The sequence below is a fragment of the Salmo salar genome, chromosome ssa13 (assembly GCF_905237065.1).
Source record: "Salmo salar chromosome ssa13, Ssal_v3.1, whole genome shotgun sequence".
NCBI classification, from domain to species: domain Eukaryota; kingdom Metazoa; phylum Chordata; class Actinopteri; order Salmoniformes; family Salmonidae; genus Salmo; species Salmo salar.
Genome location: NC_059454.1, coordinates 94,596,693 through 94,612,648, shown reverse-complemented (window position 1 = coordinate 94,612,648; position 15,956 = coordinate 94,596,693). Strand labels below are relative to the sequence as shown.

At 41.8% G+C, this 15,956-nt stretch overlaps 1 protein-coding gene across 2 annotated transcripts in view; it reads left to right on the top strand.

The window, feature by feature from the left end:
• Nucleotides 1-14,606, top strand: part of nnt (nicotinamide nucleotide transhydrogenase) — a 71,604-nt gene extending 56,998 nt beyond the window's left edge. For both annotated transcript variants that reach the window (XM_014138232.2, XM_014138231.2), the window contains exons 18-21: nucleotides 6,478-6,559; nucleotides 10,802-10,920; nucleotides 11,032-11,147; nucleotides 13,040-14,606. In XM_014138232.2, coding sequence (XP_013993707.1) covers nucleotides 6,478-6,559; nucleotides 10,802-10,920; nucleotides 11,032-11,147; nucleotides 13,040-13,186 — 464 coding nt within the window. In that variant the 3' untranslated portion in view covers nucleotides 13,187-14,606. The remainder of the gene's footprint in view (nucleotides 1-6,477; nucleotides 6,560-10,801; nucleotides 10,921-11,031; nucleotides 11,148-13,039) is intronic.
• The last annotated feature ends 1,350 nt before the right edge of the window (nucleotides 14,607-15,956 follow it).

Below are 15,956 nucleotides of genomic sequence, written 5' to 3'. Positions count from 1 at the left end.
GCAGCTTCATTAAATAGTACCCGCAAAACACCAGTCTCAACGTCAACAGTGAAGAGGCAACTCCGCGACGCTTCCCTTCTAGGCAGAGTTCCTCTGTCCATGTTCTTTTGCCCATCTTAATCTTTTCTTTTTTTGGCCAGTCTGAGATATGGCTTTTTCTTTGCAACTCTACCTAGAAGGCCACCATCCCGTTTCCAGCTAATAGTCATTTACAACATTAACAATGTCTACACTGTATTTCTCATCAATTTGATGTTATTTTAATGGACAAATAATGTGCTTTTCTTTCAAAAACAAGAATTTCTAAGTGACCCCAAACTTTTGAACAGTAATGTGCGTATTCTCATTAGTATGTACGTATTTTAGATATTGTCCTATTGTAAATGTATATTGTAGCGTCACCATCTTTTATGCATTTGACAGAGGTAATGAACTGTCCATTGATCAGCAAAGTAATTCAAAAATAGGACCATGTTTGCAAAACAAGTGGTTCTGAGCTTATGTCAATATTACACAGGTAAGCTAACGATTACAGAAATCAGGAGTGCAGACAAGCTCTACAGTCCTCTGTGTCCAACACACCACCTGTTATGTTATACCTGTTATGTTGTGCACCTTCTGACCAAAATAGATGTTTTGAAATATATATTTTTCTCAATGACATGTATTGCTAAAATAAAGTTTTAAGGCACAACATTACTACAAGACAAAACAGCCCACTCAATCAAGCTTGATCGTCTTGTAAGTATATAAGCAAAGCTTGCTTTCGTTTCTAAAATATTGAAAAGGTAGTGGAATGAGATTGGTGTGAAGAATCCAATATTTTAGAGTGTATGCAATACATATTACATTTATTGCGGGAGCACCTCTAAGAGAATGAATTGGGCTGTTTTGAGAAGGTTTGAATCCTAAACAACCTGTCTACACATTGTTTGAAGTACAGTAGATTAACATAGCTACTGTAGTAGGCCAAAGCTATGTCCTGGAAAACCATGGTAGACCATGGGTAAAGTAGGCATTGTGGTACTTGTGAATTTCCTTTATTTTTAAGCTTCAGACTAATGCCTACTTCTCACTTGCAGAAAACGCCTTGCCATTTCCTGGTTGCAAAATATCTAATAGTTAGCCTAATTTCAGTGTTTGTAACAAAGTGATGTGTAGTCATTGTACCACCTAAACCGCTGTGAAATATATTTTCAATATCCCAAAATATTGTATTTTCAGCTGTTTGAAGCTGGTGGGCAAAAGTGACATTTAAAGATGCAAAAACTAAACTTAAGAATGGGAAGCATAGAACTGCTGCACAAAGAACAGAGTGACAGATTTATAACTCGTTTTATTCATCACCCCAGGACAGATGACAGGATGGACAGATGGAGTGGCGATGAGATGTGGGAGGATAAATGAAGAGAAAGTAAATATAAAAATATGGCCACTCCAGAGTAAACAAGCATATGGGGCCAAGCACAACACAATACCCCTGGCCTTCCAGCCGTCCAGCAAGGCTCAACCCTAGGGTGTCCTGACCCAGACATTAGATGGTTAGACCCTGTCTATCTAACATGGATCTAAACCATGGGCCTCTGTAGACAGTGGGGGAGAGTTAGGATCTATGTATCTATTGTGGAGGATGTTCTGAATCCTCAAAGTACACAGTGGTCTAACTGACTACTGCAAACCCAGACTTTTTTTTGTATGCGAACAATATTTTCAAGCATCATCTCCTAATTTGTGGCTCAGTTGGTAGAGCATGGTGTTTGCAACGCCAGCATGGTGTGTGCAACGCCAGGGTTGTGGGTTCGATTCCCACGGGGGGCCAGTACAAAAAAAAATCATGAAATGTATGCATTCACTACTGTAAGTCGCTCTGGAAAAGAGCATCTGCTAAATGACTAAAATGTAATTTCTCCAATTTACCTGGTGTTTATCTGCCAACTAGTACTGCCAGACTGAAAGGTGATCCTCAGCTTCTGAGGCCTGGTGTTATGGTGCACTGTTTCACTGTTGCTTGCTGTGTTGTGGTTTGTCAGTGGGTCCCAGGTTCTCCATCTGACTCCAGTGCACGACACTACACCAGGCTGGAACTGGGGCAGTCTTGTTTTCCTGTTCACATTTCCAATAATTGGACCAGTCGCAGTCACTTTTCTTGATTGACATCTGTGGAAACGTTTAAGACTTTTTTTTTTTTTTTTTTATAAACATGGGTCTTGTCTGGACGGGCTTGTTTACGTTAGGAGAAAGCCTTGTGTTTGAGTCCGTATTATTAAAAAAATTAAATAATAATTCATTAAGAAGCAAGAATGGACTGTAGACAGACATGTTCAGTGCAACATGCTGTGTTTAAAGCCGAGTATTTGACGGCTGTTGTGACAGGCCCATCAAACATCGTTAACAGCAATTGAGGCTTTAAATTGTCCATTTGCTTTGAATTATTGTTTCTCTCTTGGATGGTGCTAATTTCAGTGAGAGGTTTCTGAACTCTGCACGGGCCATATGACAGATGAGTGTTGATGGTCCGTATCGTGTTTGACAGGCCTCGGTTGGCTTTGGAATGGTGAAGAACAGTGAGTAAAGACTTACTTGGTAAGTCAAATGTTCAGCCAACCACACATACTGGAGCAATTCATGTGCTCTTACAGCTTATAATGTACACATTTTGACAATATACAGTGCCTTCCGAAAGTATTCACACCCCTTCACTTTTTCCACATTTTGTTGTCTTACAGCCTGAATTTAAAATGGATTAAATTGAGATTTTGTGTCACTGGCCTACACACACCTCAATGTCAAAGTGGAATAATTTGTATTGACATTTTTACAAATTCATTAAAAATGAAAACGCTAATATATCTTGACTACCTCATCTCAAATACTGATTCAACCATCAAGACCAGGGAGGTTTTCCAATGCCTTGCAAAGACCGCCACCTATTGGTAGATGTGTTAAAAAAAACTAAAAAAAACACCAACATTAAATATCCATTTGAGCATGGTGAAGTTATTAATTACTCTTTGGATGGTGTATTGATACACCCAGTCACTAAGATACAGGTGTCCTTTTTAACTCAGTTGCGGGAGATGAAGAAAACCGCTCAGGGGTTTCACCATAAGGCCAATGGTGTCTTTAAATCAGAGTTTAATTGCTGTGATAGGAGAAAAATGAGGATGGATCATCAACATTTTAGTTACTCCACAATACTAACCTAAATGACAGCATGAAGAGAAGGAAGCCTGTACAGAAGACAAATGTGAAAAAACATGCGTCCTGTTTGCAAAAAGGCACTAAAGTAAAACTACAAAAAATATGGCAAAGAAATTAACTTTATGTCCAGAATAGTGTTTGGGAAGAATCCAACACATCACTGAGTACCACTTTTCATATTTTCAAACATGGTGGTGGTTGCATCATGCTATGTGTATGCTTGTCATCCGCAAAGTTCTTTTTTTAGGATAAAAAGAAATGGAATAGAGCTAAGTACAGGCAAAATCCTAGAGGGAAAACCTGGTTCAGTCTGCTTTCCACCAGACACTGGGAGCAAATACACCTTTCAGCAGGACAATAACCTAAAAGACTAGGAGTTGGTTACCAAGACGACATTGAATGTTCCTGAGTGGCCTAGTTAGTTTGAACTTAAATCATCTAGAAAATATATTGCAAGACTTAAATGGCTGTCAAGCAATGATCAACAACCAACTTGACAAAGCTTGAAGAATTAAAACAATAATGGGCAAATATTGTACAATCCAGGTCTTCTAGACTTAAGGGAAAGACTCACAGCTGTAATCGCTGCCAAAGGTGATTCTAACATGTATTGACTCAAGGGTGTGAATACTTAGTGCCTTGCAAAAGTATTCATTCCCCTTGGCGTTTTTCCTATTTTGTTGCATTACAACCTGTAATTTAAATGGATTTTTATTTGAATTTCATGTAATGGACATTGTTGAAGGGAAATGGGGGAAAAAAACTATTCACTCCCTTTGCTATGAAGCCCATAAATAAGATCTGGTGCAACCAGTCACATAATTAGTTAGATTGCACAAAGATGGACTTGATTTAAGTGTCACATGATCTCAGTATATATATACACCTGTTCCGAAAGGCCCCAGAGTCTGCAACACCACTAAGCAAGGGGCAACACCAAGCAAGCTGCACCATGAAGACCAAGGAGCTCTCCAAACAGGTCAGAGACAAAGTTGTGGAGATGTACAGATCAGGGTTGGGTTATAAAAAATATCCAAAACTTTGAACATCCCACTGAGCACCATTTAAATCCATTATTAAAAAATGGAAAGAATATGGCACCACAACAAACCTGCCACGAGAGGGCCGTCCACCAAAACTCATGGACCAGGCAAGGAGGGAATTAATCAGAGATGCAACAAAGAGACCAAAGATAACCTTGAAGGAGCTGCGAAGCTCCACAGCGGAGATTGCAGTATCTGTCCATAGGACCACTTTAAGCCGTACACTCCACAGAGCTGGGCTTTACGGAAGAGTGGCCAAGAAGAAAAGCATTGCTTAAAGAAAAAAATAAGCAAACACATTTGTTGTTCGCCAAAAGGCATGTGGGAGACTCCCCAAACATATTGAAGAAGGTACAGATGAGACAAAAAATGTAGCTTTTTGGCCATCAAGGAAAACGCTATGTCTGGCGCAAATCCAACACCTCTCATCACCCCAAGAACATCATCCCCACAGTGAGGCATGGTGGCGAAATCATGCTGTGGGGATGTTTTTCATTGGCAGGGACTGGGAAAATGGTCAGAATTGAAGGAATGATGGATGTCGCTAAATACAGGGAAATTCTTGAAGGAAACCTGTTTGTCCCAGCCTCAAATCTATGGAAGACAGAGGTTCACCTTCCAGCAGGACAATGACCCTAAGCATACTGCTAAAGCAACACTCAAGTGGTTTTTAAGGGGAAACAATTAAATGTCTTGTAATGGCCTAGTCAAAGCCCAGACCTCATTCCAATTGAGAATCTGTGGTATGACTTAAAGATTGCTGTACACCAGCGGAAGCCATCCAACTTGAAGGAGCTGGAGCAGTTTTGCCTTGAAGAATGGGCAAAAATCCCAGTAGCTAGATGTGACTTTAGGGGGGGTGAATAGTTATGCACGCTCAAGTTTTCTGTTTTTTTGTCTTGTTTGTTTCACAATAAAAAAAAAATGCATCTTCAAAGTGGTAGGCATGTTGTGTAAATCAAATGATCCAATCCCCCAAATTATCCATTTTAATTCCAGGTTGTAAGGCAACAAAATAGGAAAAATGCCAAGGGGGATGAACACTGTATGTAAATAAAACATTTCTTTATTTGCTTTTCTATAAATTTGCCCAGAAAATAAATCTTTTTCACTTTTTCATTATGGGGTATTGTGTGTAGATGGGTGATAATTGTTTTTATTAAATCTATTTTGACTGCAGACTGTAGCACAACAAAATGTGGAATAAGTCAAGGGGGATTAATACATTCTGAACGCACTGTACGTGTATGAAAATCCCACTATCTTTGTTTTGCAAAATAAGTAATTTTCCTTCAGTACTTTGATACCATCATCCTTACATGGGCAATCTGCAGTTGGAAACTCATGTGGCATTTTATAAATTATATTTTTGAAGAATCAATGCCCATGTATCATCAGTTTTAAAGTCCAAAATGGACATAGCAATCACAGATTGCTCCTTTAACAGTAACATAATTGATTGCTGTTTGCACTTCTCCAGAATCCTGCACATGCTCCCACTGAACTTCTTCAGATAAAGGGATTTGAAATCATTTCACAACTGATTTTTATTTTCAGCCTTGATGTCCTTTCTGTTTATTTTACAGCGTTTGTTTATTTTTTTATAAAATAAAAGGCTCTGTTATTTTACCTCCGGTCTTGTTGAAATGAGAGGAAAGAGCTCCCCTTGTATGCAGGATTATTATCAAAACCATATTCTGCAATTTAAGCCCAACCATGCAGATAAAGTAGGTTAGTAGACTTGTTTATGCCTGAGCCCTCAGACATCCTCTGGGTATCCGCTGGTCCTCTAAAATTATACTCAACAGAAAAACTCCCTAATTCCCTATTGCTGGGATATGTTGGTTTGAATAACTTTCTTGTTATCACTGTTCAGGTTTGATCAGTTTCACAGTGCCCAGATACCTGTTGTCAAAACCAAAAACGGAGAAATAACATTTATTTCCGAAATGTTCAAACTGTTTATATTAGGATTATTTGATTCTTTTGAAGCAAGCTTGATAGGGATTTATGCCAGTGTGTTTTAAGCATCAAAATATCAATGTCCGGGTCAGAATCTCTGGGATTGCCTGAGTATGTTTGATATTTCTACAAGCATTTTTTTTAATCACAATTCAGAGGTAGAAGTCAGTTTTTCACAGGTTTTCAAAGCAGATGTGAAAATGTTATTTTGAAAGCTGCTAGTTTTTACGGAAGACTGGGTTCCCTCACTGTCTGTGTTCTTGTCCTTCAGGTTATGGTCTGTGTGCTGCCAAGGCCCAGTACCCCATCGCTGAACTGGTCAAGATGCTGCAGGAGCAGGGCAAGAAAGTCAGGTGAGGGTCCTGGTAAAAGGATAATCAAAGCTATGGCCCTAACCCCTTCATTACCCTGGTAAACAGATAACCAACCCTACGCTTGTTTTGAAATCTAAGTGAGAGCTGCATTTAGCCACGTGTGTACATTTGTTCATATTCTTTGCTAGTTAGTGAGTTATTAGCACAGTTATAACTCATTTCTAGTCAACAGTGGGGGAGTGGTTGCTTCCAACAAGAGCACAAAATGTGTGCATCTTTGAATAGCGAGTCAGGTAAAGGGCTTTTTTTTGTCTTAAAGGGGAAGTGTTGTATTTTGAGACGGTCCTTAATAAGCTAAGTAGCCAATAGGCAGAGCATAGAATAATTTGTCTGATTCTCTGTAATAATGGTATGGGAATAATAACTCATTTTATTTTGTAAAGTGGTTTCTTGCATCAAACATTTTCAGTCACCTTGTCTGAAAGACATGCAGATTAGCAGGTTAATGTCAAGTCCTGCATGTATTTATTTTTTTTAAGTCTCATGGAATGTAGGCATTGAACACCACACAATGGCTGCTACTGTAGGCTGAATGATAGAACAACTATTTCCATGTTAAAATGTAATGATGGCTTTTTCTCCATTGTTTTGGATGATAGGCCACTCTGGTAGGCATACATTATGAGCCACTGTTAAAACTGTAAACTTAAAGCAGGTACATCCTCAGTGTTCACTGTAAACGCGCCGGAAGATGCAAAGAATTTTCACAACGTTCAAGTTTACGCTCAGCAGACCTGAAATGTACTCAGTGCCGGGAAAAAATGGAGGGAAATTGGCCCTAACACCTTCATTACCCTGGTGAAAGTATTCAGACCCTTTGACTTTTTCCACATTTTATGTTACAACCTTATTCTAAAATGTATTTTTTTTTCTCATCAATCTACACACAATACCCCATGATGACAAAGCAAAAACAGTTTTTGAAATATCACATTTACATAAGTATTCAGACCCTTTACTCAGTACTTTGTTGAAGCACCTTTTGCAGATTACAGCCTCGAGTCTTCTTTGGTATGACGCTACAAGCTTGGCACACCTGTATTTGGGGAGTTTCTCCCATTCTCTGCAGATCCTCTCTAGCTCTGTCAGGTTGGATGGGGAGTGTCGCTGCACAGCTATTTTTAGGTCTCTTCGATCGGGTTCAAGTCCGGGCTCTGGCTGGGCCACTCATGGACATTCAGAGACTTGTCCCAGAGCCACTCCTGCATTCTCTTGGCTGTGTGCTTAGGGTTGTTGTCCTGTTGGAAGGTGAACCTTCACCCCAGTCTGAGGTCCTGAGTGCTCTGGAGCAAGTTTTCATCAAGGATCTCTCTGTACTTTTCTCCGTTCATCTTTACTCGATCCTGACTAGTCTCACAGTCCCTGCCGTTGGAAAAATATCCCCACAGCTAAATGCTGCCACCACCATGCTTCACCGTAGGGATGGTGACAGGTTTCCTCCAGATGTGACTCTTGGCATTCAGGCCAAAGAGTCAATCTTGGGTTCATCAGACCAGAGAATCTTGTTTCTTGTAGGTGCATTTTGGCAAACTCCAAGCGGGCGTTCATGTGCCTTTTACTGAGGAGTGGCATCCGTCTGGCCACTCTACTATAAAGGCCTGATTGGTGGAGTGCTGCAGAGATTGTTGTCCTTCTGGAAGGTTCTCCCATCCCCATAGAAGAATTCTGGAGCTCTGTCAGAGTGACCATCTGGTTCTTGGTCACCTCCCTGACCAAGGCCTTTCTCCCCTGATTGCTCAGTTTGGCCAGGGGCCAGCTGTAGGAAGAGTCTTGGTGGTTCCAAACATTTTCCATTTAAGAATGATGAAGGCCACTGTGTTCTTGGGAACCTTCATTGCTTCAGAAATGTTTTGGTACCCTTGCCCAGACCTGTGCCTCGACACAATCCTGTCTCGTAGCTCTACAGACAATTCATTCGACCTACTGGCTTGGTTTTTGCTCTGACATGCACTGTCAACTGTGGGACCTTTTATATAGACAGGTGTGTGCCTTTCCAGATCATGTCCAATCAATTGGATTTACCACAGGTGGACTCCAATCAAGTTGTAGAAACATCTCTAGGATGATCAATAGAAACAGGATTCTCCTGAGCTTTATATTGAGTCTCATAACAAAGGGTCTGAATACTTATGTAATTAAGGGATTTTTGTTTATTTTTAATACATCTGCAAAAATGTCTATAAACCTGTTCACTTTGTCATTATGGGGAATTGTGTGTAGATTGATGAGGAAAACAAATAATATTAATTTTATAAAATGCTGGAACGTAACAAAATGTGGAAAAATGAAAGGTGTCTGAATAATTTCAGAATGCACTGTAACCAAAGCTATCGCCTTAACCCCTTCATTAGATATTTTGTGTGTACAGTGCCTTCGGAAAGTATTCAGACCCCTTGACTTTTTCCACATTTTGTTACGTTAGACTTGTTTTAATTTAATCAATTTTAGAATAATTCCTCAGGAGAGGAAAGGACAGGGTTGAGGCTTACTGTGGAGAGGAGAGGAAGGTAAAAGGGCGGAGAGAGGAGGAGAGCAGCGCAAAAGGAGGAATGTGTTCACCGGAGAGAGGAGAGGAGGGAAGGGGAAAGGCTCACCGGAAGCTTTTGTAATTTTCTTTCATTTGTTTGATCTGGGGTTCCAGCAGCTGCTGCTACTTAGAGCATTTGCAGTTGATTAGAGGAGGAAGTGGGTGGCCAGAGAGTGGCCATATTTTGTAGTCCCGTTCCTCCTCCCCTTCCCTCTCGGCTGGATAATTGGGTGGGGGTGTTGGGCTGCTATGAGGGCGGGACATGGGGCTGCCACTGTTTGGAGCTCCAGAGATGGATATTGTTCCTAATGTATCAGTAATATAATTTAATTCACACAGTGTGATGTTGCTCTGATTAGCCTTTCTTGTGAAAGCCAAGCCCCCTCCCATTTCAACACTGTAACATGTGCAATGCATTGTATTACATGATGTAGCTAACCGGTTACTTAACTCCGCACACTGAATACCCTTGTGTGTAGCAAAGTTCCTACAGCAACTGTGTGTGTGTGTGTGCACATGCGTGTGTAAATCAGGGACTGATTGATAATGGCTGGAGATGAGTGTCTGGGGAGAGCAGGAGAGGGGGAACGAAACGACTCAGGCAATAGGCCCTAAAATTGTCAGACTCCAGCCACCCTAGTCATAGACTGTTCTCTGCTACCGCACGGCAAGTGGTACCGCCAAGTCTAGGTCCAAGAGGCTTCTACCTCCAAGCCATAAGACTCCCCAACATCTAATCAAATGGCTACCCAGACCATCTCTCCCCCTCTTTTACACCACTGCTACTCTGTTGTCATCTTCTATGCATAGTCTCTTGAATAACTCTACCTACATGTACATATTACCTTGACTAACCGGTGCCCCTGCACATTGACTCTGTACCGGTACCCCCTGTATATAGCCTCGCTATTGTTATTTTACTGCTGCTCTTTAATTACTTGTTACTTTTTAGTTCTTATTCATTTTTTTTTTTTTTTAACTGCATTGTTGGTTAGGGGCTCGTAAGTAAGCATTTCACTGTAAGGTCTGTTGTATTCGGCGCATGCGACTACTAAGATTTGATTTGATTTGAGTATGAGTGGAGTGCAGCTGCTCTGATCTCTGCTTTTAATCTCTGGTCATAAACCTGCTGCTCCAGTGTCTATCCATAGGGCCCTCTTATCCTCCATCCTCAACCCATTTCCCCTGCTTCTCAGGCCCTTTATGACCTCTGACATTAAAACAGGCCCTCAAACCCAAACCGCCCCTCCACTAACATCATGGCCCCTCCATCCTGTACTTTGGGATTTTGGCACTGAAGCCCTTTATCTACTTCCCCAAAGTTAGATGACATCGTGGATACCATTTTTATGTGTCTGTGTGCAGTTTGAAGGAAGTTGCTAACTAGTGTTAGCACAGTGACTGGAAGCATGCTAGCTGTTACCACAGACTTCCAGCCAGTGTGCTAACGCTAGGTAGCAATGGCTCGCGAAACTACCTCTAACTTCCTTCATACTGGATGAAAAGACATTAAAATACATCTGACTCTGATAAAGGGCTTCATTGCCAAAATCCCAAAGTATCTCGGAACTTTGGTCAATAGCCAAACTATTACAGTATAATACTTGCAGCTACAAGGGTTTCCTAACCCTTCTTGTCCTTGCATTGCCACAAGCTGTGGAGGTGAATAAGATTGTGATCCTTCTCTCTTGCAGGTTTGGTATCCACCCCGTGGCTGGTCGTATGCCTGGGCAGCTCAACGTGCTATTGGCTGAGGCGGGCGTGCCCTATGACATCGTGCTGGAGATGGAGGAGATCAATGAGGACTTTGCTGGTATGTTTGCTTTCACCCTCATCTATCCCTTCACGTGTTCATGTTTCAAATTACCCCATTGTCTCTGTGGTTTGTTGTGAACTAATGTGATTCTCTTTCCCTGTGTCTCAGAAACGGACCTGGTTCTGGTGATCGGTGCCAACGACACAGTGAACTCTGCAGCCCTGGAGGATCCCAACTCCATCATCGCTGGCATGCCTGTCCTGGAAGTGTGGAAGTCCAAACAGGTGAGATGGAGGGGGCTGCATGATCTAGAAGGAAGATGTACCATATTTCCTACACTAGTCCATTGGTTTCACGCTTCAAAGTGGAAAAAGGTGTGGAGAATGGTACTGCAGCCCCGTCATATGCTGACTGTTACAGAATGGCTTGAGTGGATTTCATCTGGCTCTCTCCATGGTGAAAGTTAGTTTTGGAGGTTCGCTAACTTCTTCCTTGAGCGACTAACATTGGTTCAGAAAGAGGCTGTTCTTATTTTCTGTTCCAGTCTGTCCCAGACTTGGATGCACCCTTTGAGAGACAGGCCTCTTTTCACATGCAAACACTTGCGTGTGCACACACACATGCATCTCGTACTCTTTGTTACAGAGGCAATAGGCCCCTACCTAGGTGTAGCTCAAGCAGGCGCAGATCTCACACAGCTTCCATTAGTGGTGACTCACTCCCTCTGGAATTATGACATTTTTGGCGCGTCCGAGTGAAACGTTCCCTAAATGTGGGATTCATATGCCTCACCACCCTACTTTAAAACCCCTCATTTCCAAAGGTTCCCTTGGGAAATCATAGAGCTTTAAGACTACCAGCCTCCCACCCCTCTGAGCCGGAGTGACCTGTGTGTTTACATCCCTTGGACTCACTGCACTACTGTTGAAAATGTTATTTTCATTGTTCTTCAGTGACTCAGACACTTGAATTAATAACCTTCCACTTGTGGCTCATGTTTATGTGATACTGTGTGGGGTCGGTCAGACTGTAGAGTGGGTGGGTGTGCTGGTCTGGGCTCTATGTGCAGTCTGGCTGTAGATATAAACAAACTGGGCGGGGCTCCTCTATGCGACCATAGCCAAGCTTGGCAGAGCAGGCAGAGGGCATTCCTTTGGTACTGTACCCTCGCTGGCCTGGAAGTCAGGACTGGGAGGCCCTGCCTTGAGACCGGCTAGGGTAGACATGCCTGGGTGTCCCAGATGCTTACTGTAATCCTGGCCTGAACCACTGCCATAGTGGGATCCATTTTTACAGTCCTCTCTCACAGGAGCGTGTTAGAGTGGGTGTTTGGGATTCAGTACATGCTTATTTGTGTTTTTGTAGGAGTGTGTAACTTAGAATGTGTAAGTGTTTTGTTTTAGAGTAGGTTTTGTGGGTGGGACTGTGGCATGGGAACAATTCACTGTGTCTTGAGTCACCTGGCCACTACTGATCCTCCCCTGCCGCTGAGGGGTTTCCGACGTTCCGCCTGTTGATTTTTGTGTCTTGATATGCGGCGCTTCTGTTCCAAGTATCATTCAGCGTGTTAGATAGCAAGGAGTAAAAGGCTAGTGGCTGAGAGCGTTGCTCTGGTTTTACTTATTCAATTATAATGCTGCGTTATGTGCCTCCAGGCACCAACACACATGCTCACAATCACGGGATGCTCCAATCCATTTCCCAGGACCTGCTTTCTCTCTCTGCCTAGACTGCAGCTTCAGACACTAATGATGCTTCATTTTGTAAATGGCTTCAACTTAAGTACCCATTAGTTGTGAGACAAACACTCTTCTCCCCATTCTCCTCCAAATGGAACCCTTCCCCATCCATCTCCAACCTACAGGACATGCAGCATTTCAACCCCTGTTAAGGGTTTGTTCTTGGATAAGTGTTTAACATCTGAAGTCTTTACCAAACTAGACCAGGTGGTATAGCAGTGGAGCTCTAGCTAATTTGCCACATCATGATTTTGAGCTTGAAGAGAGAAAACAACTGGGTGATTGCATTGCTTTTGATTATTTGTAAACTTAGGATAGAACAATGTATCAGGTGTTTTTTTCTCAGTTGTGTAAATGTCTTAGCTGAGGCCGTGGTGTGTGTGTGTGTGTGTGTGTGTGTGTGTGTGTGTGTGTGTGTGTGTGTGTCTGTCTCTTAGGTGGTTGTAATGAAGCGTTCTCTGGGAGTGGGCTATGCTGCCGTGGACAACCCCATCTTCTACAAGCCCAACACAGCCATGTTGCTTGGAGATGCCAAGAAGACCTGCGACGCGCTGCAGGCTAAAGTCCGCGAGGCCAGCCAGTGAGCCGTGGCCGGTCCAGTAGGACTCGGGCCTGTCAGACCGAGGTCCAGGGCATCACACGTCCAGACGGGGAGAGGAATGGGCACAAACAAGCTAATAGTTAGACATAGCATTAATGTATTAATGTTGTCATTTCCTCTCCTGGCAACAAGTTTTCCTCTTCCCTTTTTTTCTGAACAGTTGTTTGCTTTGATGATGAGTAGGTGTTCTCTTCTTTCTCACCAGGAGCATTTTCTTCTCACCCTCTTTTTCAAAGCAAGTGTCACCTTTTTTATTTTCTTTTTTTTGTTGTTGTGATTTTTCAATGTTCGTTCATTTTCCAGTTTTATACTGTAGTTAGATTTTTTGTATTTGACCTGACCGAATCAAACCACAAGTGTCAAATTGATTTGCATTTAGCTCCTTGGCCTAGCAGCAACTGTTAACTTCAATGTAAAGCCATTTTCAGTAATAGTTACTCTAATCACTAACTGTATGTTTTTTTTTTCTTCTTGAATGCGTTTTGTGGACTGTGCTTAGTGTAATGACCAGCTTTGTGATGTAGTGGTAATGTGTTACATGGGATTAGAAGCTTCCGGAAGAAGGATTTAGTGAATGTGGCTTCAGTTGGCCCTCCGCCACGCAGCTAAGTTTCCCCTTTTAGCACTACAGAGATGTTGAAGGAACCGTGTAGATTTAAGTTTAATAAAAGATGGGCATCATAATATGACTGTTAGAATTTATCATCAATTGTGAAATTATGGCTTAATTTAGCATGGATACATTTATGAATTGCTGATTTGTCAAATGGTTAGTTAGTCCTGCCATGTCTGTGCCAAGCTCTTTCCTTATGCCTTCATCTAGACAGAATCACTGTCTGATGTTTCCTTCCCGGGACCTTATACAATGCAACTCTATAGAGAAACTGACCATGACAACATCCCTACCTCTACATAGCTTCCTAACACGACCAAATTCGCCTTCCATTCTCTTCTTCGTAAACCATTCTGTTCTTCCACTAATACCGTCTTTCCAGACTTGTATCTGTCTTGCTATATTTTGCTTTGCGTAGAAAGGTTAACATATGAAGGGTTGTTATTCACTTACACATGGTGCCATAGCAGACCTAGTTGGTGTTAAATTGTCATTTGCCCTATTTCTGTCCAGTTTTCAGTCATGAGGTAAAGTAAAGAACAACTTGAGGGAAACAATTATTTTTGAAAATAATAGTTGTGAAGAAATGGCAAAAGAAATTCCCACAAGTATTTTTGTATAGAGAAGAACCTATTTGTATAGTTGTTAAGGATTACGCAGGTTTTGCTGCACAAAAACTTTCTAATGTTCACATTTTTTAATGGTGGGGAGATGAATGAAATACTGTGAATGTTTTTCTCTCTGGTTTATCATGGAACATCGTCCCTAAATAAACCTTGATTTAATGGCACTTGGAAAGTCAGGTCTCCACATTTTTGTTGATTTTTACCCATTTTATAGCTAGTTTCTAATGTATGGAGTTACAAGTTCTTAAAGCTGTAATAGACACTTAGAGAAATGGATGGTGGCAGTTGTATGGCTGAGAGTGTGTGTGCTGTGCTGTGTGTGGCTGAGAGTGTGTGAGCAATACATGGGGTGGAGTTTCTGGCATGTAAGTGAAGATTTCACATGGCTAGGATTGCATGCGTTTGCCATGAGGGTCACTTCATCATGTAACAAGTAGCACTCAGACACCCTGCTATCTCTGCTGATCCTCTTGACAGACATGTGAGGGCGTTCGGGGGAAACCGCCTCTTGTTTGGGGAGAGGTGACGTTACTGAAATAAGGGTTAGGTGGCGGGCGTACTGTACCTCCTACTTAAAGCAGTCTTTTGTTCGGCCAGCAGCATTTTTCCAGGGCCTAAGGATAGGAGGATAGCCAACATGAACATTTTCTGTAGTGACAATCAACCCTTATCCTCACCATCCACTTGGGATTGCCTTTCATTTCTGTTTCATTGAAAGCCAATTGATTTGTTTTCCTTGGCCTTGCATGCGATTTCTCCAGAGGGTATTGCTGCGTTAGTATGTTTTCACTGTATGATAAGCAAATGTTTATTTATATAAAAAAAATATATATCTGGATATGTGCATTGCTATTTGGGACCTTCAATTTCAAGTCCAGTTCAATGATGCCCCTTTCTCCCCAACATGCACTCACACTGTAAGTCACACCCAGTTATGGCATGATTTCTCTCCTTCTCCCCAAAGCCAAGGATTCCTTCATCAGCACAAAGTAGCTCTCTGGTTTATTCTGCAATTACTCTTGCCAGCAGTCTACCTAAATTACTTCTCTCATGTGCATTTGATTCCACTGAAAGCTACAGATGTAGGATCTTAATTTGATCAGCCTGTTGCCGAAGAACTGTCCAGCAATGCAGGACATTTCAAACTTGTAGTGTATTTGAGGGTTAAAAAGGTTTCTGAAGTTAGTTATTTTCACTTTGACATTTCAGACTTGATTTTCTCTTACAACAAAATGTATCAGCCCCTACAAAAATGTCCATTATAATCCACATAATTCAAATTTCCTGTTGCTGCTGTAATAAATTGGCTCAAATTAAGATCCTGCATAGACAACACCAGATGAAACAATGTGTGATTGGAGTGAAGCGTACATGGTTCCCTCACCACAAATGTGACTAGATTGCGCTGTGGTTTGTCTCCGTGGACACAAAGGATGTGGCTTCTCTCTGTTGGACCATGTTCCTCGACCAACCAGGGGCGGACTGGGACCAGAAATTGTCTCTGGCATTTCTAA